Here is a 27940-nt window from a genome sequence, read left to right on the forward strand (position 1 = left end):
ATAAAATCACGAAGCGGAATGGATGTGAAGTCAGCGAAAGCAGTTTTTATATGCATTGGAACCACTGCCGACCTAGCTTAAGACCAACAGTTCCAATAACGGTCGAATAGCTAACTGGAATGCGATTTGTAGCTTATCGTTTCAGAAATTGGCGTCTGACAGCTCGCGATAGTGGGGTTCGTGGCATCGGACACCACCCAGATAAGGCTAATCACCATTTAACAGGCCACGTAGTACCTGGAAAAGATATCATCCGTCGCGAATAAAATGTTGAAAACTCATACGATTATTCCTAAAATCAACTGATTATGTGCACAACTCGGCCGCCCTTTGATCTACCGAGTTAACATGCTCTGAATCACCAGTATCACCAACATGTAACCCCATCGCCATACCCCGCGCCATGTGCACAAGCATATGGCAATGCAACGCCCATATTCCCGGGTTATCAGCGACCAAGGCCAATACGACATGACCGCGCCGTGGTACACTAACGGTATCTTTGCGCACCGGAAACTCGAGATCTAAACCGTTTGGCGGCGCCTCAGCCGTGTAAGGGTTATAACTGCCCCAGCTCCCGCGACCAGGATTTCTATATGATGATAGAACATAGAACGAATGTCCATGAAGATGAAACGGGTGCGCGCCATCATCTAGATTGTTGATGATAATGTCAACTCTCTTTGGTTTGCGGTCTGCTATTCCGATAAATGGGATGAGTTGATTGTCATCCCATGAAGTCCGGTTTTGAGCCAGTAGAGGTGGAGTTTGTGGCGTCCAGGATGTATGGTTGATGAATCCGACTGGTGCATAGTCCATGTGCGCCAGCTTCTCGACTTTAGCGTAAAGCAGGATAGTCTGTTCTGCCTTTGCTGGGAGATCCGATACCTTGGTTGCAGCTTTGAGATTCTGCGAGTCAAGGACTTGGATCGCATCTTCCTCCAAAGGCTGAGGGACAGGTTCGTTGGATGATCCCTTGGTCTTTGAGCTGAACACTGGGAAGCTTTGGGTTGGATTCAGCGCTAGGTTGGGATAACCTAAGTTCCTGCCCAAAGTTGTTAGTCCTGATTTCGATTGGGATTGTAATAGATGGATACGCACTCGTCGTCCATGTAAATGGTAAGCCAACGGTTTCCCGCATAGCTCTCCTTCCACTCAACCTCGAGGTCGACTCTTTCACCAGGGTACAGAATACCGACTGTTTCAGCAGCTTCAGACTTGACTGCGAAGCCTCCGTCCACACGAACTGGTCGAATGATGGCGCCATCGACCCTCATGGAAAGTCCTGCGACGGAGCCTGTGTTAACGACTCTAAGTCTGACCTTCTCCTGGCCCCCAGACATCATGAGGGGCTTGAGGTCACTGAACTGTGCTTGCGAACAAACGACTGGTCTCGCAGGAATAGCCATGGAGCAATCAAAGCGTCCTTGTCCGTTGACCAGCAACGAATCTGGGACAGGTTCATTCCCCCGACTACTCGCATCGGCATACCAGCGTAGCACTTCTGTTTGATTCAGATGAAACCAGTCACCGATCATGAGCAGGTAATCTTCTGGTGGAACGCCAGCCTCATCTGGAGAATGAACGATGAGACCTCCCCATAGTCCATCAGCGCGTTGAACATCGGAATGCGAATGCCACCAAAAGGTCCCATGTTCTTCAGCGCCAATGGTGAAGTTGTAAGTGAAGGTTCTACCAGGAGCGATATGACATTGTGTAAACCCTACAGCACCGTCCATATTGTTCTGGTCCTTCATGCGTAGGCCATGCCAATGAAGAGATACACCTTCATCTTGAAGGCCGTTGTGAACATGAATCACAAGCCTGTCACCGGACCGAGCCTCTATCAGCGGCCCTGGAAACTCGTCTGCGAAAGTCAGTAACAGGATGCCTCATGTTTGATGAAGACCTTACCATTGACAAGGTACACTTGTTTCTCAACTCCATTTGGTGATCTGGTTCCAGCTGTGATAGTCCAGTTGAATGAGAGTGTTGTTGGGGGACGTGATGCATGGTCTTCAGGATGGAGGCGGTACCCAAGATGTCCGGTAGCATCATCGCCTGGTCGGCTACTTGATAGACCATGCAAGGCCACTACGACCCCGATTACCGATAGTAGCGCGACCACGATAAGAGCTGCTATCCATCTCCAACCGCACGTGCGACACTTTGAAGGCGGGGTTCGACCATCTCGCACCTTGGCCTCCTCCCTCAGTTCAAACTCCTCAAGCAATGCATCAGCTTCTTCATCGTGAGCGACCATTTTGACTTGTATCTCCTCTCAAAAAGCGCATGATCTCTGTCTGCTCTTTTGTGACAGAACCAAGTCCCCATTTTGCGTGCCGTACATCCGCATCCCGATAAGAAAAAGTCCCGAGCGCTTGTGATCCCCAATCTCACAAAGATCCCCCACGAGATCAATCCCCGCCCGCTGATTGGCTCGCCACCATCGGTCAGCGAATTAGTCTAGTATTAAAGCAAGACGCTCCCAACTCGGGAAAGATGTTCAAGGTTGCAATTTACATCCGATGCATGATCATCTGCTTCTTGCTAATCAGATGGATATGATTTGAAACGTGTGAGTTGAAGAAGAAAATCTTGTGATCATCGCCAGATCTTGCGGTGCTACGCTACTCCACCCCGTCGACGAGGTCTTTTTTCTGCTTTTTCGTACGAGTATTTCCGTTAAAGAATAGGGATCTATAAGTTGCCAAGATGTGGCAGTGTCTTGAGTCTTGGCTCCTCTGGTTTTACCAGCTGGTTAAGGATTGGCCTTGGTTATCAGACATGATCTTCTCTCCCAGACTTCGTTGGGCCCTCGCGGCCCTGTTGGCGGCTTCGAAAACGGCCAGGACTGAGAGCCTGGCTGATATCGACCATGTCATTTTGTTTATGCAAGGTAACATCCCTTAATCAGCCTCTCATACTAGCTTTCTAATGTGTCATAGAGAACCGTGCTTTTGATCACTACTTCGGTACCATGCCCGGAGTTCGTGGCTTTGCTGATCCAAACGTCCAGTACAACAACGGCATCCCTGTCTGGAAACAACAAGTCACCTCTCAACAGAGCAAAGACACTGATTACATCACACCCTGGTACATCAACTACCTCGGTGGAACATGGCCTGAAGCTACTCAGTGCATGAGTGCCGGGTCCAACGGCTGGGATGCCAACCAAGCCGCTTGGAACCACGGTGCCAACAACCAGTGGGCAGTTAAAAACACTCCCTACAGTATTGGCTACTACAAGCGCGATGACCTTCCTGTTCACTTTGCTCTTGCTGAGGAGTGGACGGTTGGTGATATGTACCAAGAGTCCGTCATCGCTTCCACCAACCCCAACCGTGTCATGTGGATCAGTGGATCCATCAACGTCCCTGGTTCACCTCAGACCAAGGATGAGGGTGGATACCCTTATATCGACAACAATGAGACACCTGGCTGTGATAAGAACGGTATCAACTGTTACCCTCTCAAGTGGTCTACTGCCGCTGAAAAGTACGAGGCTGCTGGTGTCTCATGGAGTGTCTTCCAGGACGCTGATAACTTTGATGACAATCCTTATGCTTGGTTTGAACAATTCCAAGATTCCAAGACAGGATCTGAGTTGAACAAGAAGGGCATGAAGGGACAATCATTGGACGCTTTCTATTCTCAGGCTGCTGCTGGAACTCTGCCTGAGGTATCATACATCGTCGGTCCCATGCAGCTCTCTGAGCATCCTCCCTACTCCCCCCACGATGGATCTTGGCTCCAACGAAAGGTTGCTGAGGCTGTCATCAACTCCCCCAAGTACTCCAAGTCCGTCTTGATCATCTCGTATGATGAGACGGGTGGCTGGGCCGATCACGTGAGCCCTTATACTTCACCTGATGGTACTGCTGGTGAATGGATTGATGATCCTTATGGTGCCGCCGGCCGTACTGCCACTGGTCCAGGCTTCCGTGTCCCCTTCTACATCATCTCACCCTTCACTCGCAAAGGCGGTGTTTACACTGAACACGCCGATCACACCTCTCAGGTGTCCTTCATTGAGAAGTGGCAGGCTGCTAAGGGTCGTGATGTCACCACTGATGAGATGGTTCCCTGGCGTCGGGAGAACATGGCTGATCTCGTCAACGCCTTTGACTTCAAGAACCCTGACTACAGCATCCCCAATCTGCCTGAAGCCCCTCAACCTCATACCAACAGCAAGGGTGTTTACGATGGGTCATCATACTGTTCTTCCCAGTATGGCAACGGTCGACCTCCCGTTCCCTACACTGGTGTAGGTGCCAACAATGACACCGCAAGTCTGGCTGAGGCCGGTTTCAAGCCTGTTCGTGGACTGCTCACTGAGGGTCGCGTTCTCGTCCTTGAGTCTTCCGGCCAGGCTGTTAGTGCTTCATCGTACGGTAGCAAGGTCTCACTGAGCAAGGCATCAAAGAACCACGACAACATGCAGCATGGATGGGTTCTCCATGCCGTGGATATCGGTGGTGACCAGTTCACCATCAGCTCTGCCAACAACGGCCAGTACATCTGCAAGAATCTCAAGCTTTGCAAGGACTCTGGATCTGCTACGGTGTTTGTTGTAGACTTTAAGCCAAGCCAGGGCCACTCTTTCAAGGATCAGAAGTCGGGAGAGTATCTAGCTAGTGGCCGAAAGGAGAAGCTGGGTTGGCAGAAGAGCCAGGCCTTCTGGAAGGTCTTTAGTGTCACTTATTGATTCGAGGGAATCAGAAGACATGGGACATAACAAGGAAATAAACCAACAAATTGGCAGTGTATGACACGATGCATGTATCTTAAGCTATGAAATAAAAATATGTTCGTTATCCTCTAAAGGGCCCACTAGATTTAATGGATGTATCATCAATAGTGGCCATGCACCAACGTCACACGTCAGCTGATCCTGCGGCCTATGCCACGGCGGTCTTCCTCATTTTAGCTTTTCAAGAAGGTCTTTCTTCTCACGCACGTTCCGACATCCGGAGCATTTATCAGTACCTTTTACGAAATCGAAAGAGTCGATTATGCCAATTGAACAACTTGCGAGGCCTCCCATCGTTTTGGCCTCATCGCAAGTGGTAAGCTTGTTTCTGACTGAACATTCCCATGTGCATGTTATACATTGGACAGATGTGCGGAGCCGGTAACACATAGTTGTATGAGTGTTAAGGGCTCAGATATAATTAATGCTATGAGCTGGGGGCTCTGAATGATAGATATAGATATAGGAGAATTATTGAGGTTTGAGTGTGGAGGATAATATTTATTTTTATTGTTACGAGTTGGATTTTATAGCTATGTACCGAAGCGTTGACTACCCGTCTACTGATTCAATGTATAACCATTGATAGCCATGGATAAGTTCTTTCATTGTCAGTGAGATCTGTAAGTCAATGTGACGTTTTGTCCCGATGTGGCCGCTGATCTGGAGTGCTCTAGAAGACGTGGCATGGGTAAGAAGGAAGTTACAGAATTGAATGACCGTGATAGCCAAGGATTGTATCATACCTGCTGTAGAAGTACCCATCTCCCAGCATCCAGACAGGTTCAATAATTATAAGGTAATATGTAAATGATGATGGCCGTAGTGATAAAGGAACGTAAGGATTTCCAATACACAAATGAGGTCATCCTGTTAGCCACGCATTCTCACCGCATGACAAGCTTTAACTGCCGCTCCTTTTCCTCACGTTTGATGCGGCATGGATCGCATTCTGCTTTTCCCTTTTCAGTATCGTTATCCTTCCATATTCCGATGGAGCATTTCGCGTCCTTTCCGTGCCCGTTGACTTCGCGGCACCTGTCTAGGAACATTCGGTGTGACATCTCTGTGGTGCATGAGATGCACTGAACAGACGTACGAAGAAGTCGACACATTGTGGTTAAGATGGTTTGCTTGTTGAAAACAGAATTGAGAGTTGTGGTATGAATTTGAAGTTTGGAATAATGGAGGGGATATTTCGAGTTCGTTGAAGTTTAGAAGGAAAAAGACGGCCGTTTTCTTGTTGCTGCGAGCGGGATTTTATATTCCCCGGTTATAGTGTCCATAGTGATTTAATGAGGTCTGTGACAAGTGCGGTGATACATATAGCTATGGGATGACTGCCACCTATAAGGTTAAGCTTTACGCTGTGAACACAGTTGATGAATGAGAGCACGATACTTTTTGTTTCCCGATATAAGTTTCTTCCCAAAACCTTTCACGATAGTGATACATACAGACAAGTACCTGTTCCCACTTCCAATCATCGCTGTAAGTGAATTTGACTTTGTTTGTAGGTTTCAGAAACGACTACTGAAGCCACAAACTTTCGTCATTGACCAACAGAGTATCCAACAGCCTCCGCTCTTCTGCAAACTCTCTTGTCTTGGTCGAACACTTGGTGCATTCCTCTTTTCCTCTCTCCTCCCGCTCAGACATAACACGACCTAATCCACATTGTCCCCAATCAGACTGCTCCTTGACAATTCCACATAGGTTTATGTCGAATCTGCCTGAGTATTTGACTCCGCATGTTCTGCAAAGAAGTGATGTGAAAGTCTGGGAACACATTTTGTAAACAACGGCTTTCCTTTTCGATGGCCCTTCAAATGTTAAGAGGTATAAATTCTCGGTCAGATAATTCGTAGCAGATGTTGATGGAATTAAAGAGGTAGGTCTCTGTTAATACGGCCATTGGGACGAGAGCGACTATTTATATGATTCTCCCTTGTTCAATTAAGCAGTGATACAATGTACAGTACAATAAATTATGTTCCGTGATGAACTCACAAACACAGCCTCTATTCACCTTTGAGTGTTCGCTTGGCCTGTTCACAATTCATCTTCAGGCATGATTAGAAGGCGCTCACATTACCGATTCTACTATAGATATGACTAGGCCAGGTATTCCATTCACTGTATGCTTGAACCCATCCTTCAAAGCTACGCCAATTCTACTCCTCCTGAATGGTCGCGAGTCTCTCCAATTCCTCACGCTTCAGTCGACACTCATTACATTCTCCTCCCTCCTCCTCTAGTTGTACTTGCATGACTCCCGCATCGCACTCTCCCCACAACGCCATTTCTGGTAAATTACTGCAAGTGTCAGTCGTACTGCTAGTCTTGTACGCATGGCGGCAGGTCGAACAGAGAGTCGACAAATGATAGTAGTAACACATCTTGAAGGTTTTCACGATTCTTAATCTCTGTAAGCTGTCAGGGGGTATTTGGGTCAAATATTTTATTCATTCGAGGTTTTTAGTGTTATGAATTCTTCGATTGACGGTTCTCAGGATGCGAAACCCAAGTATATATAGTGGGAGCTAAAGCTGCGGTTCACCGTTGAGTCTTCAAATTGATACCAATAATTAAATCTGAATCGAGGCTTAGTGCTCCTAGGTTTGTCCTTGGACTACTGCATTCTCACTCACTAGCACGCATCATCCGGTGGCAGCAACTACGACGAGGAGGCGTTCTTGAGGTATATTATGTACTAGCCCAGAGGCACTATAGTGAACACGAACAGAATAAGGTTATTTAAAATATGTAATACGCGGAGAAATGAATAGTGCCGCTCTCAGCATTAGGATCCCCCATCACTGGACTTCCTGGAGAGAAAAGTCATCGAATACGAAGTCGGGGAACCCACTTGCGTCCGTGCACTCAACAGTGATGGACATGGACTCAGCCGAGTCACCGGCCGTGAAACTGTAGGTATAAGACTGATACTGATAGGCAGCGACTTGGCCGTCTTCGAGGTCGAGAGTTTGAGACACTGATCCAAAGACAATCTTGAATGAGCAAGTGCCGGGCACGTATGCAGATCCAGCAGCCCAGTTGAACTGGAGATTATACGTCGAGCCTGCATTCAGGGAGCTAGCCAGTGGCTTAGTGAGTGTGGCTGACTTCTTTGTGGATTCTAGTTGAACATATCTAGACTCAGTTAGTATATTGCTACACATGAATCAAGGTTCAAAATACTCACAGGAAATTCTCGCCCGAGTTAGGTGAGGGGCTATCGGCTGTACTTCCAGCTCTGATCTTCATGCCGTTGGTGCCAAACCAAGCATAAGTACTATCATCAGTAGCTTGGATCTCAAAGCTTGGGTTTTCAATGAGCGCCCCAGTCACAGGATATGCCTCGCAGCCACTGACCCTGATCAGTGCCGTGTCATCGACGTACACTGATCCAAGCTGTGTGTTGTCATCCTCGTAATCGCAATAGAAGACAATCTGCATTAGCATATTTCCAGCCGGCATTCTGAAGCGAACTGAGTAGAGAGTGTAGCCAGTCGACGAGGTTGCCCCAAAGTCCAGAGTTCTCGCTTGGAATCCAAGATTGTTATAGCCAGCGTAGATATAGCACTCTCCAGCATCCGGCAGAGTCTTGGGCTTCCAGAAGAAATGGTAATCGTAGAGTTCGTTTTCTACTAGCAATGATGCGTCGATATTTTGCTGTAGGAAGATGCCATCGTCCGCAGTTCCACTGGGGAAAAGTCTGTGGCCTGTTAGTTCAAATGATCCGAAATTGAAAACGTTCTGTGAGAACATACGCCTCCCATTCTCCAGTTCTCGCATTGGACTGGTCGTGTACAAAGTCGCCCCTGTCGTAGAAGGCCCACGCCTGATCTTCTACATCAGCCTCAAAACCAGGGACTTGGATCAGGTTGACAGGGCAGTGAGGTGTCTCTGGCTCAGCGGGAACAAGGAGTGTCGACTTTGGGGGATCGTTGGGGTCCACGGGAGTAGCATCACACTCGTTGTTGGAGTCCATAACTGAAGCATCATCGATGTTGACATTGGCTGTGTACCCATTGCCTACACCCGGGCAAGAAACGCCAATCTCGATGGCCGGGTCCAGGTTATCCTGTGCAATGAAGCTGGAAGTGTACTGGCGATATTCCGAGTCAGAGGGAAGCGACACCTGCTTCAATGTAGTGTAGTAGTCGAAAGTTGCAAAGACGGTGCATTGGGTGTCGACTGATGGAGGGTTTGTGACAGCATACCAGAAGCTGATGGTGTACTCTCTTCCAGGAGTTACATGAACACGCTGCTCCATACGTCGTTCTTCTCCGTCAGGAACAGGTAGAACACTTGACCAGATTAGCTTGCGGTTCCAATAAAATGAGAATGACAACATACCCTATGTAATCGCCATTTCGAGCTTGATCCGGGGCGTATTCAACATCGCCACCGGACCAGTAGAATCCCCAGACATCTCCGACATCTGGATCTTCAAAGCCAGGCCGCCTCAGGAGTCCGGTAGGCTCAACACAGACCGAGGTTGTCGTTGTAGGCTCTGACGAGGTTGTTGTGGCGTCGGCAGTGGTGGTAGGGTTGGCAGTTGTCGTAGTATCAGTAGCGGTCGTGGATTCATCAGACGTAGTAGCTTCGGAGGAGGTCACGCCACTAGAAGTTGAGGACTCAGCAGTAGTAGTCGGGACATCTGATGTTGTGAACTCGACGGATGCTGATGTCTCAGTAGACAAGGTTGAAGCACCAGAGGTCGTGGACTCGGCAGAGGACACAGCATCGCTTGAGGAAAGGCTGCCAGATGTAGTGAGGTCGACAGAGATCGTGTCACTCGAGGCCTGGGTAGTTGAGACAATCAAGGTTGTCGGCAGGCTTGAGGAAACGAGAGTCTCGCTGCTAGACACAGATTGGGATCCAGATGTCGTAGGGTTGGTAGCAGTTGTCTCCTCTGACGAAGATGCTTTGTCCGTAGATGCCGATGTGGCAATGCTACTATCAGATGCTGAAGTCGAGACAACTGGAGCCGACGTCTTGGTTTCGGTGACCGACGCGCTCAACGAAGTCCTGGTCGATGGGCGACATAGACCGGCGTTGACTCCCAGGATGTTTGCGGCCGCATAAGCGACTCCAAGAGTCTTGAGCGACACCATTTTGAAAGAATGACTATTAAACGAGTGACTAGTTCACGACTCGGTGAACAATGGGTGCAGTGCCAGAAAGATGGCTTGACAAGGGAGCAGCCACAGAACATATAACCTCCACGGGAAAGTCGGAGAAAAAACCCCGTATCACGCCAAGTCCCGCTCAGAGGATTTATTAGACCTAAACAACCAACACGATTCTAAATCGGTCATTAACCGTAACTGTTGGCCAGCTGAATTGCTTTTAGTGAGCTCGTGAAGGATCAATAGTTTGGCTGACCCTCTCTAGCGTAGAGCTAACATTGGGTAGAATACTGATTGTGGATCGGGAGTAGCTGCATTGAGACATCTGGGGCGTTTAGCTGCTGTGCCTTGCATAATTTAAATTGTGAACCCCTGAATTTTTATCCTAGCGTAGTGCTTTGCTGTAAGACGCTATTGAATTCGAGAGAAACTATTGACTGATCGCTAAACCTCACTGGATTTCAGCCTGAAGGTTTTCCTTTTCTGGGACTCCTTAAGCCCGGTGATCCCGTATCCGACTCTGTTATGAAAGTGAATTGATTGGTTGGTTGGTTGTCACGTCATCGAAGTTCGGCAACGTTGTCGGAAACAAGAGATTTGTGCCAGCGTCCGTGTTTGCAGCCAATAGCTTAACCTTATACTTCCATGAAAGGCTAGAAGTGGGAACGCATCCAACATATCAGTGATAGGAACATCGGTGTCTCGAACAACACCTCTCCCTCTGCTGTTGCCTTTGAGGACCAACTCTACCTCTTCTTCAATGGGAAAGGTAATGACGGCACCTTTTATGGTGGTTCTAGCTGGTCAAAGTTCCATTCTGTCGGCATTGAAGTCGGTGGTATGGGATTTCTGCCTATGACCTCGCCAAACTGTTGACCAGGATACGAACCAGCTTTTCTGGAGTGGCACTGGTGATGGCGGTATCTTCCATGCCAGGTTTGATGGTGACAAATGGGGTCGTGTTGGGCACATAGATATTTTCGGCATTGCCCCAGGGACCAGCCCGTGTGTTGTCTTCTTTAACAAGAATTTGCATGTTTCTGGAGTGGCCGTGCTGGTAACGAAACCTGGTACTGTACTGGGGAAGAGGGTGGCTGGAGTTGGCAGCACTCAGTCGCAGCCCAGATTGGAGGGCAGGGTTACTACCTAGGCACAAGTCCTACTGCTGTTGTGTAAGATGAAAAGAACCTCCGACTGTTCTCGGTTGGTTCTGGTGGGCCTGGCCAGGGACTCTGGTACTCTGATCAAGCATTGAACCCGTACTACTGGACCGGGCAGAAAAGTTTGGTCAATGAGATTGGCGGGCAGCATCTGAAGAAGATGCCAAGTGCTAAGGGTCTCAAGTATGAAAAGACGTCTAATTTCTTATGGGACGGACCTGATCAGGAAATCTGGCTTACCTATCAGCTTTCCAATTGAGTGATAGATGCCAGGATGTTAGCGATTACCGTGGAATTTGAGGGGAGACCTGAAGCAATCTGATGAGGTTGCGTCATTTACTCACATCCGGCCTGGCCAGCTGGATATCCTGGGAAATTCTGGGTTTTGTTTTGCATTTGTCCAACATTATTTCTATTGCAGCCTATGCTGCGTCACAAATTATATGAGTCCTCGTAGCCATGTGCAACAAATAGATTGTCAACACGTCTCCTCACTTCCCCTTAGAGTACTGGAGGGGCCACTGGACTTTCTCGCCCAAACTCTTGGCAGCTGTAAGTACAAACCCTGCGTCCCGTAGAAACTGTCTCCCAACCATGACCAAGTCGGCCTGCGGCTCCTCATACTTTCCCCTCTCAGCGTCTCCGTTTGTCCCATTCGTCTTCTGTTCTACCTCAACACCATTACCACGAACGACGCTCTCAGCCATGGCAGGGTTATTTATGAACCCCACTGCCGCTATCAGCAGGTCAACGTCCTCAGCTATGATGGCTTGTCGGATCTGGTATGCAAGATCGACCTGATAGTACGGATGAACGTCGATCTTTTGGTCACTATGGTTGCCACCAGATGAGACATCAAGAATGTCAACCCCGGCCTTGGGAAGAAGCTTGGCCAACTGTATGGACTCCTCAAGGGTCCAACAGTCTAGGCCACTCCACTCCATCCACTCAACGGCAGAGATGCGCAACGAGAGAACAATAGTGTCCGGTATGGCATCCCGAACGGCTTTCAGGACACGAAACAAGAAGCGCGTTCTGTTCTCGAAAGAGCCGCCATATTCATCGATTCGATGGTTCGTCAGAGGGGAGAGGAAGGCGTTGATCAAGTAGCCGTGGGCGCCGTGGAGTTCGATAAAGTCTGCTACGATTAGTTACTATCCAATGATAGGGGACAAAAGCTTACCAACGCCAGCTTCAGCAGCTCTTCTAGCGGCACTAGCAAACTGCTCAACCGCAAGATCGATTTGCTTATATCCCATCTCTTTCGGCATAGGATACCCAGGGCCATGGCAAATCGCACTCGGCGCCCAGACGTCATCCGGCCATCCGCCAGATTCCTCATTTGCAAGTGGAAAGTGCACCATCGGGTCGCCTTTGGCTAGCCACAGCGGGAGCATGGAACCCTTGGGACCAGAATGGCAGAGCTGAATACCTGCATTCTGTCCTTGGCTATGAATGTAGTCAACTACCCGCTTTAAAGGCGCAATCTGGCTATCCTGCCAAAGACCTGAATCTCCAGTTGAGACGCGAGCATTGGGAGCTACAGCTGTAGCTTCGATAATGACCAGTGCGGCACCTCTAGTGGCGAACGAACCGTAATGCACAAGATGGAAGTCAGTCAGATGTCCATCGTTCGCACTGAACATTCCCATGGGAGAAACAGCGATGCGGTTTTGGACGGTAAGACCTCGGACTTGGAGAGGGGAGAAGAGGGCCGAGTTGACTTCTTTTTCGACAAGTGGTGTCCCGGGCTCGGGTGCCACATGAGGGTATAATGGGATTGTCTTCTGAAATGACATTTTCTAAGGCATGTGGTACGATTGAGATGGCGTGTTCAGTGTCGTGTTGGGAAGTTTGATGCAGATGGCGGAGGAGACCAGATTTATACGCCAAAGTCACTACACAACAGTCATCTTGGACTTCCCCCGTCCGTAAATCTCCCTCATGGTATTACCAATCACCTCTTGATCGTCAGTCCTGATATCAAAAGATCCATCCATCCATCGAAGACACGACTCTCGGCTTAACATTTTGGGACTAGCGCATTGAATTGAACGAGGTGACCAATGGGCCGCACGGATGAGACTCCACAATGCGACAACAGTCCCATTAGTAATACTTGTCGTGCAGTCATGTCGCGATCCTTCAACGCTCGAGCCTTAAGATGAGCTGATTTACTCACTTTGCTCAGATCCTCAAAGAGTTGGCTACCATGAAGACACCAGGTTCCCGGAAGAAAAGATACGCTACGAAGGGGAAAACAGGATGTACCACCTGTCGGTTAGTGGCGACCCTTGCAGCACCAGCCAGTAACTAATCATGACAGCATTCGTCGAGTCAAATGTGACGAAGCCAAGCCAAGTTGTCATCGGTGTACTTCTACCGGTCGCACGTGCGATGGCTATGATCTCACTGCCCTAGCCCATTGCGGTAGTGTTCAACGTGAACCGATAGTTTCTGGAGGCAGTGATCCAGAAAGTCAAGCCATCTACCAATTCCGAACCAGGATCGCAACCCTTATCGCTTCTTCTTTCGACGCCCAGTTCTGGACATATGATGTACTACACAAGTCAGATACATACACCCCCGTCCGCCATGCCCTAGCAGCACTCGCCTCAGCATACCAGAAGTCTATCCTCCTAGGCATCGAGTCTGCAAGTTGCGATATGTTTATCTTCTCGCAGTACCAAAAGGCCATGAGATCTCTCTCTATTTGTTTCCAGGAGACCAAGGTGCTCTCTACTTCTGCAAAGTTGGCTGCCTTGGTTGCCAACTTCTTGTTCACGTACCTTTGCTCCTTGCAAGGCCTTCGCCAAGAAGCTCTCGTTCATCTGAGAAATGGCTTGGCACTAATTCATGAGTGGGATGATCTGAGATCACAGGGCCAGCATATGGTGGCAGACATACTTGGGCTATACATGAGGTTGGATACGCAAACTCGTGTTATCTCAACAGCTGATTGTAGGTCCGTTTACTGGGAAGGGCGCTCTCGACAAGGGACCTTGCATGGAACTTCTGGTACTCCCTCAGTGTGCTCATTACTACGCCAGCTCGATGCGATACACGGCCAATTACTTCAGCCTTCAAATAGCCAGGCCTCAATTTTGTCCACAAAGCACTCCCTCAAGCTTTGGGACTGGCGATTTGAAAGCCTAAGCGTTACGTCTCAAGAGGAGGAGAAGCATGTGACCGCTCTCAGAATGAGACGCACAATGGTCGAAGTTACCCTCACTCTGGCATTCAACACAAGTGATTATCCAAAAAGCACTATCGATACAAATTGCAAGACCATTCTTGACCTAGCGCTCCAATTAATAAACGACCTTGGGCTCCGACCCGCCCAGGCCGGATTCTATCTCGCAAACGGCCTTGTCGAAGCACTTTACTTTGTCGCTGTTACCAGTGAGGACTGGGACTTGAGACAGCAGGCCATACACATTTTGCGACAATACAGGTTCACTGATGGAGTTTGGGGGAGTAATGCAGCTGCAGATCTGGCAGAGGGACGATTACAGCGCGATATCTTCGGGTATCGGCAGCAGCTTGAGGCATAAAGTATGTCTTTAAGATACAAACGGTAATGGGTCATGTAGTATACAGCGGTTCCTTCTTTCTGATATTTCATCTCATTTTATGCTCGCTTGAAGATCGTGATGCCCTGCTGCTCAGAATACCCAAGAAAAAGCCTTAGCTTAGGCAAAATATCCGAAAACGCAGGAAACTTCTCCAAATCCAGCCCCTTCTCATCCTCCTCGTCAGTCTTGAAAGGTCTCATAATGAGCTTGTTCTGCTCGATGTCCTTCAGCGAAAACTTCAGTGGCAGGATGCAGGCAACTTGAGGTGTCTTGAAATTCTTGCCAATCATTCCAGCGATCTGATCCAGCCAAGATGGCACGGCGGGATCAGCAAATGACATGACGATGCAGCCACCGGCCTGAACCAAAGGATCGCTTTTGTCGGCATGGGGTTTCGGGAGCCATAATTCGGTCTTGATTTGTGATAATGCCGGTTTGGTCTGATGGTCGAGAGATTTCCATATGGCGTAACCTTGGTCGTCTGCTTGGTGGGAGTCGATGGCAAATATGTAACAATTGTTGTATTTATCTTGGTCATCAAGATTCTTGTTTGAGTTGATTTTTATAGTTGCGCACGAAGCGATGGGAGAAAGTTCAATGACCTGGTCTGCTGATCGGCTGGTGGTTTTCTTCCTTTCAGCACCATTTGTCTCCGTCTCAGTCGACGCTGCGTCGTTGTCGCTATCGATACGTTGTAAAGAGATCAATTGTCTTCTCACGGTAGCCTCATCTCCATGAAGAATAGCTAACGCCAAGAGTACTTGCACGCCGAGAAGAATTGTGAGACCAGCGGCACTCCAGATGTAAGGAGAGGCTTTGACTGACGCCTCAACCCATCGTACTGTGGCATGAACGCGTTCATCCATGATTAAGTTTGCAGAAGAAGGAACAAGGTAACAACATTTTAATTTAATGGATGAACTTTGGTTAAACCTTTTAAACGGACGATTTACCAAGCAATTCCACGAGGCGCAAGCTTTTCCACGTGCTCATTGTGACGAATTGATTGGCGAACATGGTGATGCCAAGCGATTTTCACCGGCAAGGTTTTATTGAACAGATTAAAAGCAAAAATTGGCTTCAACGTCAGAGAGACTGTCTGAGGTATCAAAATATTTTCTTACGAGGCAGGGTCACGAGACCTGATGATGCCGTCGCCAAAATTACGGTCCTTTCCTCTAAATAAATATAGTTGATTGTCAAGCTCTCCAGGGTAGTCAAAACAAATGCAATGGGACCCCAACCTCGAGGTTTTCCACCAATTAATGAGCTTAAATAAACGATTTTCTACACTCTTGGTCAACCTTGTATTCAATGCTGGGCAAAGGATAAATTCGATACGGCGTAGCAGCGTGCGTCAAGGTTCATACCACTCGCAGCGACGCAAAGTCACTTGGTCTCGCGTCAAAGTCGCATCAAGATTCACGAAGCTCAATTTAACATTTTGCAACTGACATTGTATTTTAACCTCCAACTTTAATCATGCTCGGTGAATGACAAACCCTGTATCTGAGTCATTCTAGGCATCGATATCTTCGCCACAGCCACAGAATAAATTCCTTTCCCGTGCATAATTTCTTCCTGAATCTATAAATACTTTCTACCCTGGCATGATCCGCGTCTGTGCTCCTCTCTCCGCATTCTGAATCTGTCTTGATCGCCCTAGCCTCGCCAAGTCTCACCAATTCTGGCTTACATAACCCGGCTTACCCCATACGGTTCCACATAAAATGGCTCAATCCGCTACGTCACTAGACGCGCTAATCGCTCCAACCTCGAGAGCACAACAGACCACTCTAAACATCGTATCACATCTCTCCTCAGTATTTTTACCCGACATTTCAGACATGGTCGCCATTCCTCTTCATCATGGCGCTCACTGCGATACCCTCGCGCGTCTCACCGATGAGATTCTCGTGTCGATACTCGAAATACTCCCCAAGCATGACCTCTGCAGCGTGTCGCGGCTGAACAAGCGCTATCATGCCCTTGCGGATGCTGTGCTGTATAATACGGTTCAGTGGCTTAAACCGGAACTCCATCTCATCTTTAGTCAATCGCTTAATCGACGGCCAAGGCGCGGATCTGCTATTGAGGGGGTTAAGCTGGCTTACCCGGCTTCAGAGTTAACACGTCTCATCTCCGACACGCTAGAGCCAACCAATTCCGTGTCGCATACAATTTCAACAATGTCGAATCTCAAAACTCTCGATATCGCTGTACCGGTTGGCCTTCTTCACAGTATAGGAAATCTTTTCAACGGACCCTTCGATCTCGCTTGTCTGCAATCCTGTACCCTGTTCTACCAGGATGAGGCCGATCAGTACTGGGATCTCCAAGAGAACATCCACATCTTTACACACCCAACCCTCGAAACACTGGTCATCAAGCGAGCAAAACTAGACGACAGAGGCTTCGAGCTAATCGAGCGTCCGCACAACACAGCGCTCAGCAAACTCCACCTGATAGAATGCGACATCAACGACGACGCGCTCTCAGACGTACTCATGTTCCCCGAAGCCCTCAAAGAATTCGTCCTCACCCAAAGAGAAGAGCCCGAGCCCGAGCTGGAAGAAAGCTCAGCCAGCATCCGCGACTACATCCTCTCCCTAAAAGAACAATGCCACTCGTTAGAAACCATCACCATCGACTTCCCCATGCTCGCCAGCGCACGCCCCCTCGCCCTGCGCGAGTTCACCGCGCTAAAAACACTCCGCCTAAACTGGGACTACCAGCTTTTTGGAAAGACTACAAAGAAGCCACGGCTGCACTCTGTTGGACTACCGCCTGAACTAGAAACATTAGAGTTTTTTAATCCGTTGGGTACGGATGAAGAAGTTACGGATCTGTTTGTTAGTGCTATTGAGAATATGCATTTTAGTTGTAGGAAATTGAAGGAGTTGATTGTTTTGGTTGATGAGGATCCGGTTCCGAAGGAGATTGTGGACGCGGTTAAGAAACAGGAGCAGTTGTTTTTGAATGTCATTGGAGGGGATTTAGACGATGAAGAAGAATAGAAGACTGGTGTTGGATAGAATGATGGAGTTGGATAAATATTACGAAGCATAGAATAAATACACAGCGACTGTCTTTTGCATTGAGCGATGAAGCCATGCCGTGGGGACGGGTGATAGATTCCCTTGCCTGCGGCTGGTCATAATTGCCCACTGAAGTACGGATGCACTAAACTTACCTAAGTCTCATCAATGTTTAGGATAAAGATCCTAAACTTAGATTGCTAGTCAGAGTCCCTACTGTGGCACAGATGATAACGCAAGTCCTATTCTCTCTCTCTTACCACCAATACAATAACTCGCTGCTTCAACGTAGTACCTCTTTTTCTTGGCATGCGACGTAGCATACATCTGCCTTTGTTCTATTCTCCAATCAGCAAACTGCCGAGAGGCGGAGCTTTCCATGTCGTTGCGCTTTGACTGTATATATGCTGAGTGGCGTCATCGTCTCATGGATCTTCCCGTGCACTAACAATAGCCTCTCAATACTTAACAGTCGAACCGGCCAGCTTTAATCGATCATTCCGGGGTCTCCAATTAGTTCATCACATATCTTACAGTAAACTAACTACCAACATGGGCAGTCTTGACAACACCCTTCCTGCATTCCCAGATGATGTGCCTACAGTGCCAATCGCCCGAATCTCATACTCCAAGCTCAAATGCTCTGATGAGAATGAGATGAACAAAGTTCTCAAGGCTTCTCAATCAGATGGGTTCTTTTATCTTGACCTCACTGATGACCCCGCGGGACAATCTCTTCTGAACGACACTGGAGATGTCCTCGCCATCTCAAAACGCGCGCTCAATATCCCTCTGGACCAAAGGATGGAGTGTCTCGCTGAGCGAGGCAAACAAATGTTCGGCTACAAACCCGCCGGGGCAGTTAAGCAGACTGATAAAGATGCACGACCTGATACAACAGAGTTCTTTAACGTGAGCAAAGATCACTTATTGGGGAACTCTGTGTCACGAAACTATCCTGCCGAGATCACCAACCAGTGGGCGGACTTGGGAAAGTTTGCCGAGAATTGTCACTCTCTGGGTCTTATGATCCTTCGCATCTTGGCGGTACAACTCGACCTACCGGCCGATGAGTTTGCCAAGAGAAATAACATCTCTTCAATTTCTGGGGATCATATCAGAATGACCAAGATGCCAGGTTGCGACTCAGCAGATGGTAGAAGAATTGGTCTTGCATCCCACACGGATTTTGGCAGCATCACCGTACTGTTCAATTGGGTCGGAGGTCTACAGATCCAATCACACAATCCCGCCAAGCAAGGAGAATGGGCATTTGTCAAACCATTACCCGGACACGCTATCATCAACCTCGGCGATGCGATGGTCAAGTTCAGCAATGGACGCCTCAAGTCAGGAAAGCATCGCGTGGTGCCGTTACCTGGGCCGTCGGGACAACTAGATCGGTACAGTTTGGTGTATTTTGTCAGGCCAGCTGATGATGTGTTGATGGAGCCCGTGGAGAAATACAAGGGTGAACCTGTCGTTACTGTTGGCGGGAAAGTTGGTGAAGAAAAGGTGTATACGGCTGGGGAATGGCTGACACATAGATTGAAACAAATGTCAAAGTAGAAGCAGCTCAGTCTCAAATGTTTATTCTCTCATTGGTCTCAGTATAAATACTCAACGGCAGCCATCTTCCTTACTGCTGAGGCAGATTTTCCGATGTCCAGAGTTCCTCGGCGAAAATCCCGACACCTTGACTGCATCACAGTGTGCTGGACATCGACTACATTGCTCTTCGATCAGGCGAGCCACAAGATGAGCCGTATGATGCGTGACATCAGGGGTTCCACCACCGTACGGACCGACCCTCAAATTGCACGACATATAGGTATATACACGTCTCGTGTTTCCGATATAAGTCTTTGCCTGGGACATAAGTTCGAGAAGACGATAACAGCTCGATCTGTAGGCGAGGTGATCCGCGCTGCACTTGATGCCGTATGTCACGCGCTTTTCCATTTCTGAGACTGTTTCAGCCTTGGCATTTGATATGAGGTTCAGAATGTCGGTGCGCGTATCGGCATTACTTGTGTTGGCGTAAATGGCTAAAGCTTCCGAGTATTGTTCAGGATAGTAGGTTCTATATCCGATGGCATCGTTCTCGATTGCTTGAAAGATAGTCTGGTTCACCTCAGAGAACGTGCCATTCTGGACAGCGCCGGTAACGTGGTGTCGTGCCCAGATGGCATCGCCAAATCTTTTCTCCCGGATAGCAGTGACATACTCAGTGGCCCACGGTTCATTGACTGTCAAGCCGCGCAATCGATTGACAACTTCATCGATGGTCAAATCAAGGAATAGCTGTTCAAGTAGTTGTGTTTCATCTGTACTTGCAGCTACCTTTGCGGAGCCTGTGAAGATGAACAAAGTTGAGAACAAGAAGATGGAAGTGATGATCATGCTGGATGTCGGAGTCTGTGAATCTAAGTCTTGAAGTTGTTTCCCTGGGAACTCTGATTATTGACAGGAGCCAGCCATTCGGATTTTATAGAAAACGTCAAATCTGATTCCAGTACTACTTTCCTTACTTCCTTCAGGTATTTCAGCTGGTGGTAAGTTTCTCTCCCGACTTTGCCGTGTTATGCATGTTGGTTGTGTCGGTTCTATATGTACTAGCCCGACACAGTGATCCCCGAGCGCTATTTAACTACCCTTACTCTCCGGTGGAGGTCAAAACATCCCCCATTGACGAGGATTGGATACTCTACAATGCGTTTGGGCCCCGCTATGCATCGACCAACACTCAGCCCAGGCATGTCGAGGCCACCTGCCTAGCCTGAATACGAGGCGGCCAGTATACATAGGTAAGTCATGCTGCTGCTGTTTATCGTATCTTCTTACCATATAATTCTGGGACTCAGGGTCACTCAGCACTTGAGTATATAATGATGCCGATAGCGACTTATGAAGCTCGCGCTCTTTCTAGAAATAGAGCTGAAGATGTTTGGCCTGGTGGGAGAGTGGGACATAATAAATAAAGTGATACGATAAAAAGTTAGGATTAAAGTTCTTGAAGTGTCAGGGTATCTACAGCCGAGGGTTCGGAGCAAGCCGTCTTAGCCGATCACAACATGCAAACCCACAGATAACGCATCGTGAAGATATGACTCAGATACAGGCAAATAACCAGCAGCACTCTCCCCCAAGCGAGCAAGTAAATGAGATTTTAGCCGTCCTCAGGGATATGCTTCCCGGTAAGGTCTTCGGTGTCGACCCGCAAGATAATCTCAATTATCTCGGGATGGCCGTCGGAGCTGCTGTTGTTAGCCCTGTAAAAGGCGACGGCCTCATCGTAGAATTCGGATGAGTATTTCTTGTAGCCCATCGCATCTTCAGTGATCCTCTCAATGATGGTCTTCCCTCTGCATAACCCATTAACTGTCTGTCCGAGCATTTGGTACCGCGCCCAGATTGCGTCGCCGAATCTGGACTCGCGAATGGCATTCACGTAGTCACTCGCCCAGGGCTCGAAGACTGGACCTCCCTCCCTAGGATGAAGGACATCGCTTATTGGGATGTCAAGGAATAGCTGCTCTAGCAGCTCTGTGTCTTGTGGATTTGTGTCCATCTACAATCTTAGTATTGTTTCATCTCATGAATGCAAAATGGGACTGACTGGGAACTGGAACAATTACCTTTCTTAAGTGCTCAATTATTATATTATGCCAGGCGAAGCCAATCGTCTTTTTTCACGATGAATGCAAAAAACCCAGACACATTGCAAACAGCGTTAATAAATGCACGTACTAGAGTGGGGTTCAATTATCCATGTATATGCAATAAAGCAGATTTGATTTTTATCACCTTCACGGGCCAGGATAGGCTTAATATCCTGACCACAGAAATCTTTGCATTGGCGCAAAGCAACATCTGATGAACTTGGATCCTTTCGTACTAGGCGATGAGCTATCCCAATTCAACCAGGACGGCATAACCCTTATTCAATATCCGGTCGTTCTTGTAGGCGCACCTTATTAAGCACAGGATAGCTAGTCACCATCCCCTCGCCGTAGTGATAACGACAGCTCATATGACGACAAGTCTCAGGGACACCATGGTGGCCAGAATACTCGTAAGAGGCTGTATCCATGGCGTGAAACCAATCATGGGGTAGGCCTCCCCCGTTTGCCTCTGGCATGTTGAAGCATATCCTTCTGAGATAGGTCATAACGATGCAACCCTTTTCCTTCTCACAATGACCGCAAGCCATCTTTAAGGTGCGGAATGGGCTGCAGGCGTGCGGGCGACCGGGGTCTTGGGATGCCCAGCCGCCGCGAAGTTTGATCAGGTCTGGCGAGATAGACTCTGATCCATCGATTTCGGTGATAGAATCCCATTCTGCCAAAGAGTTGACTCCTCGTTGCGGTACCATATGTCGACCTCCCTGTAGTCGGATGTTCTGAATGGCCTCCCTAAGTTTTGTCTTATACAAATAGCCACTCGGATGAAAGACGGATGGGTCACCGCCAGAATGTCCTCTCCAGAAGATAAGAATCACAGTCATCCCACTTGGAAGCTTCGTGGCAAACGCCTGCGGACCTTTGCCTTCGCTACAAGGTTCAGAGTGATCCTCATGGTCGCAGCTCCCCACCAATATCCGCCCTTCGCCATCCTGCCCCTCGTCGATGCGGCTCTTTATATCGTCCCAGGTCAGTGTTTTATGAGCACAAAGTCTTATATGGCCTTGTCTCCCAATGCAGACACTCTTGGGCTTGACGCGCTGCCATTTGGCAAAACACGCGTTAGGATGGTCAACGCCACAGGGGTCGCACTTTGACCATGACGACCGCGAGTAGAGGTAGAGCGCTTGAAACTTGCAGATAACCGATAATTTCCTGAGCCTCTGGCAGCTTTCGCAAGCGTAATCCTTTCGCATAAGCTTCCCAACTCCAGCCTTCAATTCCGGGAATCGCGCGTTGTACTCGAAGCAATGGCGGACCTGCCACGGATCTCTTTCAGGACTCGACAAATCTTGAAAGCCACTAGAACACCACTTGCAGCAATAATGGGTGGAGAAATAGTGGTCTTGGAACTCGGCGCCTTCTGTCAGGCGTCGGAACTGCCGAGAAACCTGCCGCAAGGCAAAGAAAGCAACGCCGCCTTCGCTATCCCCCTTCGAGAGCCAGGAAATGATCATCGACAATATTTCATCGGGGAGTCTCTGCAGTCCAGAAGCATCAGACAAGCTGTGAGGAAGCTGGTCGTTGATAAGCTGTGCCTGATGAGGGAGCCCGTTTCCGAGTGTTGAAGAAGGGGGTCTCTTCCAGAGGCTTAGTTCGATTACAGATTCCTTGTTGTTTGTTTCGGCGTCCGCCCTTCTCATCGATTCTTTATACTCTAGTCAACATTAATCAGTAATTCGAACTCTCTCGTGAGCATATCCTCGCACCTGTTTCATTTTCGGGTATGTTTCTCCGCCTGGTGATTCGGCGAATCTCGCCTACGACTATAGTCAGTTATAACATTGCTATACAGGACCTGCTTTCATACTCATCAGCTTTCTATATAAATCTGTTATGATACATGCCACGAAAAATACCACCAAAATTGGCAAGCAAAGCAATTCTACCGAGGCCTCGGCAATATCCATGGTATAGATAAATAGGAAAGCGAGGTATCTGCAAGAGGAAAAAAGAGTGAGGCGGCGCAGGGCAACGGGAGGTTTAAATATTTTCATTTCAGTGTGACAAGCCCGTTTACTTACACGATAGAGATTAAGTTAATCATGTCCTCGAAGTATATTTCTTGTAGTTGCCCCAAGGTTAGGTTTAGAGAACTCAAAAGACACACAGAGCGAGGCGAGGCGCAGGATATAACCATTGCCTACTAGGTCTACGAACTTTAACATAAAACTCTGTAAAAACTTACTGTACGCAGTACGTCAGCTATGTAAAGAACAACCCGAAACCCGCTTCTCAGTTCAATATACAATTGTGTTTAATCGCAGATACAGAGAAAGCATACTGTACATACGTCTTGCCGCCATCGCGAGTATGTGTTGGATGAAGGAAAGAATAATTATTAGTCAGCGGGTTTAGCTCAGTTGGGAGAGCGTCAGACTGAAGTTAAACTTCAATCTATTGATATCTGAAGGTCGTGTGTTCGATCCACACAAACCGCAATAGGTTTTTGCCGCAACCTTCAACTCTGTCTATACGCAGTGAATGAACTTTATATTTTTGCCTTCGCATGCATATATACTCCCTCTTTATGCTGCAATTTAGCACATGAGCGATATCGTTAAGATGACTTGGCCATCCCACAATCAGAAGGGGTTCCATTGGTCTGTTGTACCTAGAACCTGCAGCAAACTATCAATCGCCTTTGCCATTCTTGGTCTGTCAGCCCACTTGATACAGCGCGCTATCGATTGACTTGCTCGCGTGGAGCAAAAAAACTTCCCACAGTGAATCGAGGTGCCAGAAATGCGGGTCCAGGAGTCCACTAAATTTACGCCGAATGCGCCTGAAGGTTTTTGTCACTAAGCATTGTATTTCGTTGTCTCCATGCAAGGCCCACAGTCGAGTAAAATGTGGCTTGCTGAAGTCTATCAAACAGTGGGAGCAAGCGACACGAGGCCTAAAAGCGCGAGAGTTTATCATCGCATTCCATCCGATATTGATCTAACTTCCAGGTCTTCTGGACTTGAACTTCTACCTGCCTGCGAAAGACAATGACTTCCAACTTTGACAAACTGCCTAGAGAGGCTCTCGCCTCCATTTCGAGCGTGAGCGCACGGGTCAGAGACGCTATCTCCGCATCTCTCCCCATCGGGCCAGAACAGTACCTGACCATCACCGCCCCTGGAACTGTAATTGATCTGGCCAACTCGGACCGCGACGACTCATTTGTATATGATGAATCCAAACATAATTTCCCTCCAGCAAATGTCAGACAGGCTGAGGCCAGCTTAGTTGACCGAATGATGCCGATAGCCAAATGCGCAGTATGCAGAGCATCGTCTCGCCCAAACCTGAGCACTAACACATCACAGATCGGCAACGAGAGAAAGAGTGTCGCACACAATTATGCTCGCGCCATCGACAGTTTAATTCCCGCAAGCCCGGTATTCACACCCTCCCAGGCATCCCCAGCCACGGAAAGATGGACTACGCAAAGTCAATGGAGCTTCTCAACAAGAAAGTACCTGGAACCTCAAAGACCATGATTGACGTTTATCGCGACAAGGAGATGAAGTGGGTTGAACGGCAGCAGGCTTGGGAAGAGGCAAAGATCAATGCTGCTCGTAATGCAGAAAATGCCTTTGAAGAGGGGACCAAGGACTACGTCGAAAAGCGAGAGAAATATTTTGATAAATGGATGAAAAGTGAAGCAAAGTCCTACAAGAATGCTATTCAAGCTGCATGGATGGATTGGGTTATCAATGGGAAGAAAAATGAGGTTGATATGATCTTTGGCGTGGTCCAGGTGGATTCTATGGCGCGCATCGAAAACAGCAAGGAAGCGATGAGGAACTCTGCGATAGACGATCCAAGTGGCGATGGAGAGGTATACGGGGTTAGTCTCACGCCCAAGACCTGGGCTACGGCCTGTAAAGTTAGGGCCGAGGAGTGGCGTGGCAATGATTTGAGGCAGCTGAAAGGCAGTGACGAAATTGCATGGAGTAAAGTCACGCTGTCCTATTCTACATCAGATTTACAGACTCAGGGAAGTGGACCCGCCAGCTACGGCCTCTGGACCTTGGGTGACGACGGCTTGCCTGAGGAACTGCGCCAAGAGATGGCATCCTGCGATGTCGGCATTTCATTTTCTGCCCTCGTTGTCAACATCAGCCGCCCATGGCTGCACAGCGACCTCTTCAGCGACACTGATCTCGATGCTCAAAGGGGTGTCAAAGTCAGCCCTGGCCCAAGTCGCATTCATGAGATGCTCGAGGCGCAGGAAGAGGAGAGGAGCAATGACTGGGCCTTTCCTGCTTACCCAACCTCATTTGTCATTGCTGCTGATACAACGATTGAATTCAAGGGACGAGTGAAGGCTATAGAAGAATTTTGGAAAGCTGGCAGTGAGGTGGTTGGATATGGGCCGTGGTCAGTGTCAAGCAGTGCTGCGGACCGGCAGACCAGAGTTGAATCAACTTCAACGGGTTGTAAGATCAGTTTTGGGGCACCGCAGATTATTGGCTGGGTTAGCCAAGCTGTGCCATCTCTGCCGCGATCATAATATTTACTTCATTAGCCATGCACGAGAGTTTGCTTAATAGGATACCTCTTTTTTTTTTTTGCGCCTCATTGTCAGTCTTGAGCGGCTCTTTCTGTGCAACCACTTTCTCAAGTTCTTGCAGCGTCTCCTTCATTGCTCCGCTTTTCTGTTGATTTGTTTGTTACACAAGGCAGGAAGGAGCCTACAACCTGGACCTTGCAGCCTTCACCTTCGCTTTCTGATGTCCATCTTCATCAATACATTTCAATCCGATTTCTTTTCTGAAAAGATGAAGAGAATCACGAGAGCTGCTCGAGCTGCCGAGATGAACTCCCAGTCGACAGAAGATCAGGGAACTAGTCGTCCGCGACGACAGCTCATCACTTCCATCGTTCAGTCTCCAGTTGCACCCGCTCTGCAAACACCTCTTCAGCATGTACCCGCCCGACGATCCGCACCCTCCACACCCGATATCGTGAGTCACCCATGGCTAGCATGACCCCATGTCTTTGAGAAGCTAATAAGTAGCAGAAGATTCGGTTCTTGACTTTTTACCTCCAGGAATGCACCACAGAAGAACACATCGTTGAAAAGTTCACCCGCGGACTCCAGATCGTATCAAATTGCGCGGCGGATATCCCATCTATTCTCTCCGACATCATCAGCCACTGCCAGGACCGCGTAGTGCTTCACCAACAAGCTACCAGGGAATTAGGAAGGTTCCACATCGGCTGCTGGGACGGCTACTTCAGAATGGTTGCTGCCGACACTGATTGGTTGACCAACAACTGGGGTGGTTCGAACTGGCTTCCGCCTGATATTCGGGCTGGGCTTGAGAGGTCGTTTGGTACTCCAGTGCCCTCGTCTTATGTGAGAGCCTTGGTTGCAATTACACAGGCTGCACAGGCCTATGAAATCGACCTCGACTCTCTTTGGGCTGAAGACGGCGCTCTGAGAACGGCAGTGGGCGATGGTGGGGAAATTTGTCTCTCCCCAGCACTGGAGCAGGAGATCATCGGCCAGATCAATCATGAGGGAGCGCTTACAGCCCCAGAGGCTTCTGCTCAAGGACGACAAAGCTCGACTGCTGTTCATCTCGAGGGTGGAAGCGAAAGGTCTAATGGCATCAAAGTCGAGACGAGCGAGCAAAGCGAACCTGCATCAATCCAGACAGTTCCTAGCCATGAAACTCCTACTGGAAACGGCAACGATGATCCTCCAACTGCTGTGGAAGTGCCTACCGCTCACGAACATGTAGCACAGACGCAGGCCCAGCCCACGAATGATGGAACGCAATCCGCTCCACCAGTGACCAGAAAGCGGACTTTCGATCAGATGAATAGCACAGAAGACTCAATGTATGACAAGTACAAGACACTTACGACGAGCATCACGCTGGAAAGGTTTGCTCAGCTTCGAGCAGAAGCAATCGAGAAACTGGAACGAGCGGAGTCCGAAAAGGCAGCCACCGACCGCATACTGGTAACAATGAGAGCCAAAGAAGACCAACTCCAGCAAATCCGCGACCACAGCAAGAGGATGATCGACACCACGAGCAATGGACTAAGAGAACAGGCCAATCACGATGTCCTGGCCGGAACGCTGGCGAACATGGGAGAAGTGTACTTCAAGGGCATGAACAGATTACTTGATTGTGTTCTTCAGGCGTCCTCTGCCTCTATTTTCGGATTCACGGTCGAAGATGTGCAAGCACGACAGACCGCAGCGATTGACAAGGTCGACAAAGGGAAGAAACACATCCGGGCGCTGGATCACATTGAAAAGGCACGAGCGGTACACGAGAACTACATTGAGATGGAGGGATTTCGCGAGAGTTTGCGTGCTGTTTGGGCCAAGACAGGTGAGCGCGTGGAGGATTTGGAGAAGGCGTGCGTTGCTGCGTTTAGTCATGCGGAGGAAGAAGACTAGGGTTCTATTCTCGCATCTCAGAACGATTAATGAGAGATCATATTCAACCGGTTCGGAGGGCTGAGCAAGGATGTTGGGAGATTTTTCTGTTTCTGAGAAGACTGTTCTTATGTTCATGTTTGTGAGATAGCTTCAGAGACTTGATGCTGGTGGATCGTGTCGAGACTTGGCGCCGGGGAAT

The 27940-nt window shown here is 48.6% G+C and overlaps 11 protein-coding genes across 11 annotated transcripts; 5 read left to right on the forward strand and 6 right to left on the reverse strand.

Moving 5' to 3' along the window:
* Positions 1-306: 306 nt before the first annotated feature.
* Positions 307-2263, reverse strand: FTJAE_12397 (L-ascorbate oxidase; the record flags this gene model as incomplete). The annotated part of the gene is made up of 3 exons (XM_037345438.1): positions 307-1045; positions 1102-1867; positions 1915-2263. The coding sequence occupies 3 exons, from the start codon at positions 2261-2263 to the stop codon at positions 307-309; spliced, it is 1854 nt and encodes a 617-aa protein (XP_037200582.1).
* Positions 2264-2787: 524 nt separating this feature from the next.
* FTJAE_12398 (phospholipase C) lies at positions 2788-4708 on the forward strand (the record flags this gene model as incomplete). Its single annotated transcript, XM_037345439.1, has 2 exons — positions 2788-2899; positions 2949-4708. 2 exons carry the CDS (start codon positions 2788-2790, stop codon positions 4706-4708), a joined length of 1872 nt encoding a protein of 623 aa, XP_037200583.1.
* A 2861-nt stretch (positions 4709-7569) lies between these two features.
* FTJAE_12399 (uncharacterized protein) lies at positions 7570-9876 on the reverse strand (the record flags this gene model as incomplete). The annotated part of the gene is made up of 4 exons (XM_037345440.1): positions 7570-7906; positions 7959-8471; positions 8527-9066; positions 9116-9876. 4 exons carry the CDS (start codon positions 9874-9876, stop codon positions 7570-7572), a joined length of 2151 nt encoding a protein of 716 aa, XP_037200584.1.
* Positions 9877-10744: 868 nt separating this feature from the next.
* On the reverse strand, positions 10745-12850 carry FTJAE_12400 (NADPH dehydrogenase; the record flags this gene model as incomplete). Its single annotated transcript, XM_037345443.1, has 4 exons — positions 10745-11037; positions 11396-11478; positions 11547-12189; positions 12235-12850. The coding sequence occupies 4 exons, from the start codon at positions 12848-12850 to the stop codon at positions 10745-10747; spliced, it is 1635 nt and encodes a 544-aa protein (XP_037200585.1).
* A 520-nt stretch (positions 12851-13370) lies between these two features.
* On the forward strand, positions 13371-14605 carry FTJAE_12401 (transcriptional regulatory moc3; the record flags this gene model as incomplete). Its single annotated transcript, XM_037345444.1, has 3 exons — positions 13371-13443; positions 13506-14012; positions 14082-14605. The coding sequence occupies 3 exons, from the start codon at positions 13371-13373 to the stop codon at positions 14603-14605; spliced, it is 1104 nt and encodes a 367-aa protein (XP_037200586.1).
* A 77-nt stretch (positions 14606-14682) lies between these two features.
* On the reverse strand, positions 14683-15492 carry FTJAE_12402 (molybdopterin cofactor; the record flags this gene model as incomplete). Its single annotated transcript, XM_037345445.1, has 1 exon — positions 14683-15492. The coding sequence occupies one exon, from the start codon at positions 15490-15492 to the stop codon at positions 14683-14685; it is 810 nt and encodes a 269-aa protein (XP_037200587.1).
* Positions 15493-16356: 864 nt separating this feature from the next.
* FTJAE_12403 (uncharacterized protein) lies at positions 16357-17643 on the forward strand (the record flags this gene model as incomplete). The annotated part of the gene is made up of 1 exon (XM_037345446.1): positions 16357-17643. The coding sequence occupies one exon, from the start codon at positions 16357-16359 to the stop codon at positions 17641-17643; it is 1287 nt and encodes a 428-aa protein (XP_037200588.1).
* A 573-nt stretch (positions 17644-18216) lies between these two features.
* Positions 18217-19233, forward strand: FTJAE_12404 (gibberellin 2-beta-dioxygenase 8; the record flags this gene model as incomplete). Its single annotated transcript, XM_037345447.1, has 1 exon — positions 18217-19233. The coding sequence occupies one exon, from the start codon at positions 18217-18219 to the stop codon at positions 19231-19233; it is 1017 nt and encodes a 338-aa protein (XP_037200589.1).
* A 51-nt stretch (positions 19234-19284) lies between these two features.
* On the reverse strand, positions 19285-20067 carry FTJAE_12405 (uncharacterized protein; the record flags this gene model as incomplete). Its single annotated transcript, XM_037345448.1, has 1 exon — positions 19285-20067. The coding sequence occupies one exon, from the start codon at positions 20065-20067 to the stop codon at positions 19285-19287; it is 783 nt and encodes a 260-aa protein (XP_037200590.1).
* Positions 20068-20833: 766 nt separating this feature from the next.
* FTJAE_12406 (uncharacterized protein) lies at positions 20834-22990 on the reverse strand (the record flags this gene model as incomplete). The annotated part of the gene is made up of 2 exons (XM_037345449.1): positions 20834-21235; positions 21638-22990. The coding sequence occupies 2 exons, from the start codon at positions 22988-22990 to the stop codon at positions 20834-20836; spliced, it is 1755 nt and encodes a 584-aa protein (XP_037200591.1).
* A 1350-nt stretch (positions 22991-24340) lies between these two features.
* On the forward strand, positions 24341-27759 carry FTJAE_12407 (uncharacterized protein; the record flags this gene model as incomplete). The annotated part of the gene is made up of 4 exons (XM_037345450.1): positions 24341-24613; positions 24715-25718; positions 26053-26305; positions 26392-27759. 4 exons carry the CDS (start codon positions 24341-24343, stop codon positions 27757-27759), a joined length of 2898 nt encoding a protein of 965 aa, XP_037200592.1.
* Positions 27760-27940: the final 181 nt, after the last annotated feature.

This window comes from Fusarium tjaetaba (genome assembly GCF_013396195.1).
Source record: "Fusarium tjaetaba strain NRRL 66243 chromosome Unknown NRRL66243_c0000333, whole genome shotgun sequence".
NCBI classification, from domain to species: domain Eukaryota; kingdom Fungi; phylum Ascomycota; class Sordariomycetes; order Hypocreales; family Nectriaceae; genus Fusarium; species Fusarium tjaetaba.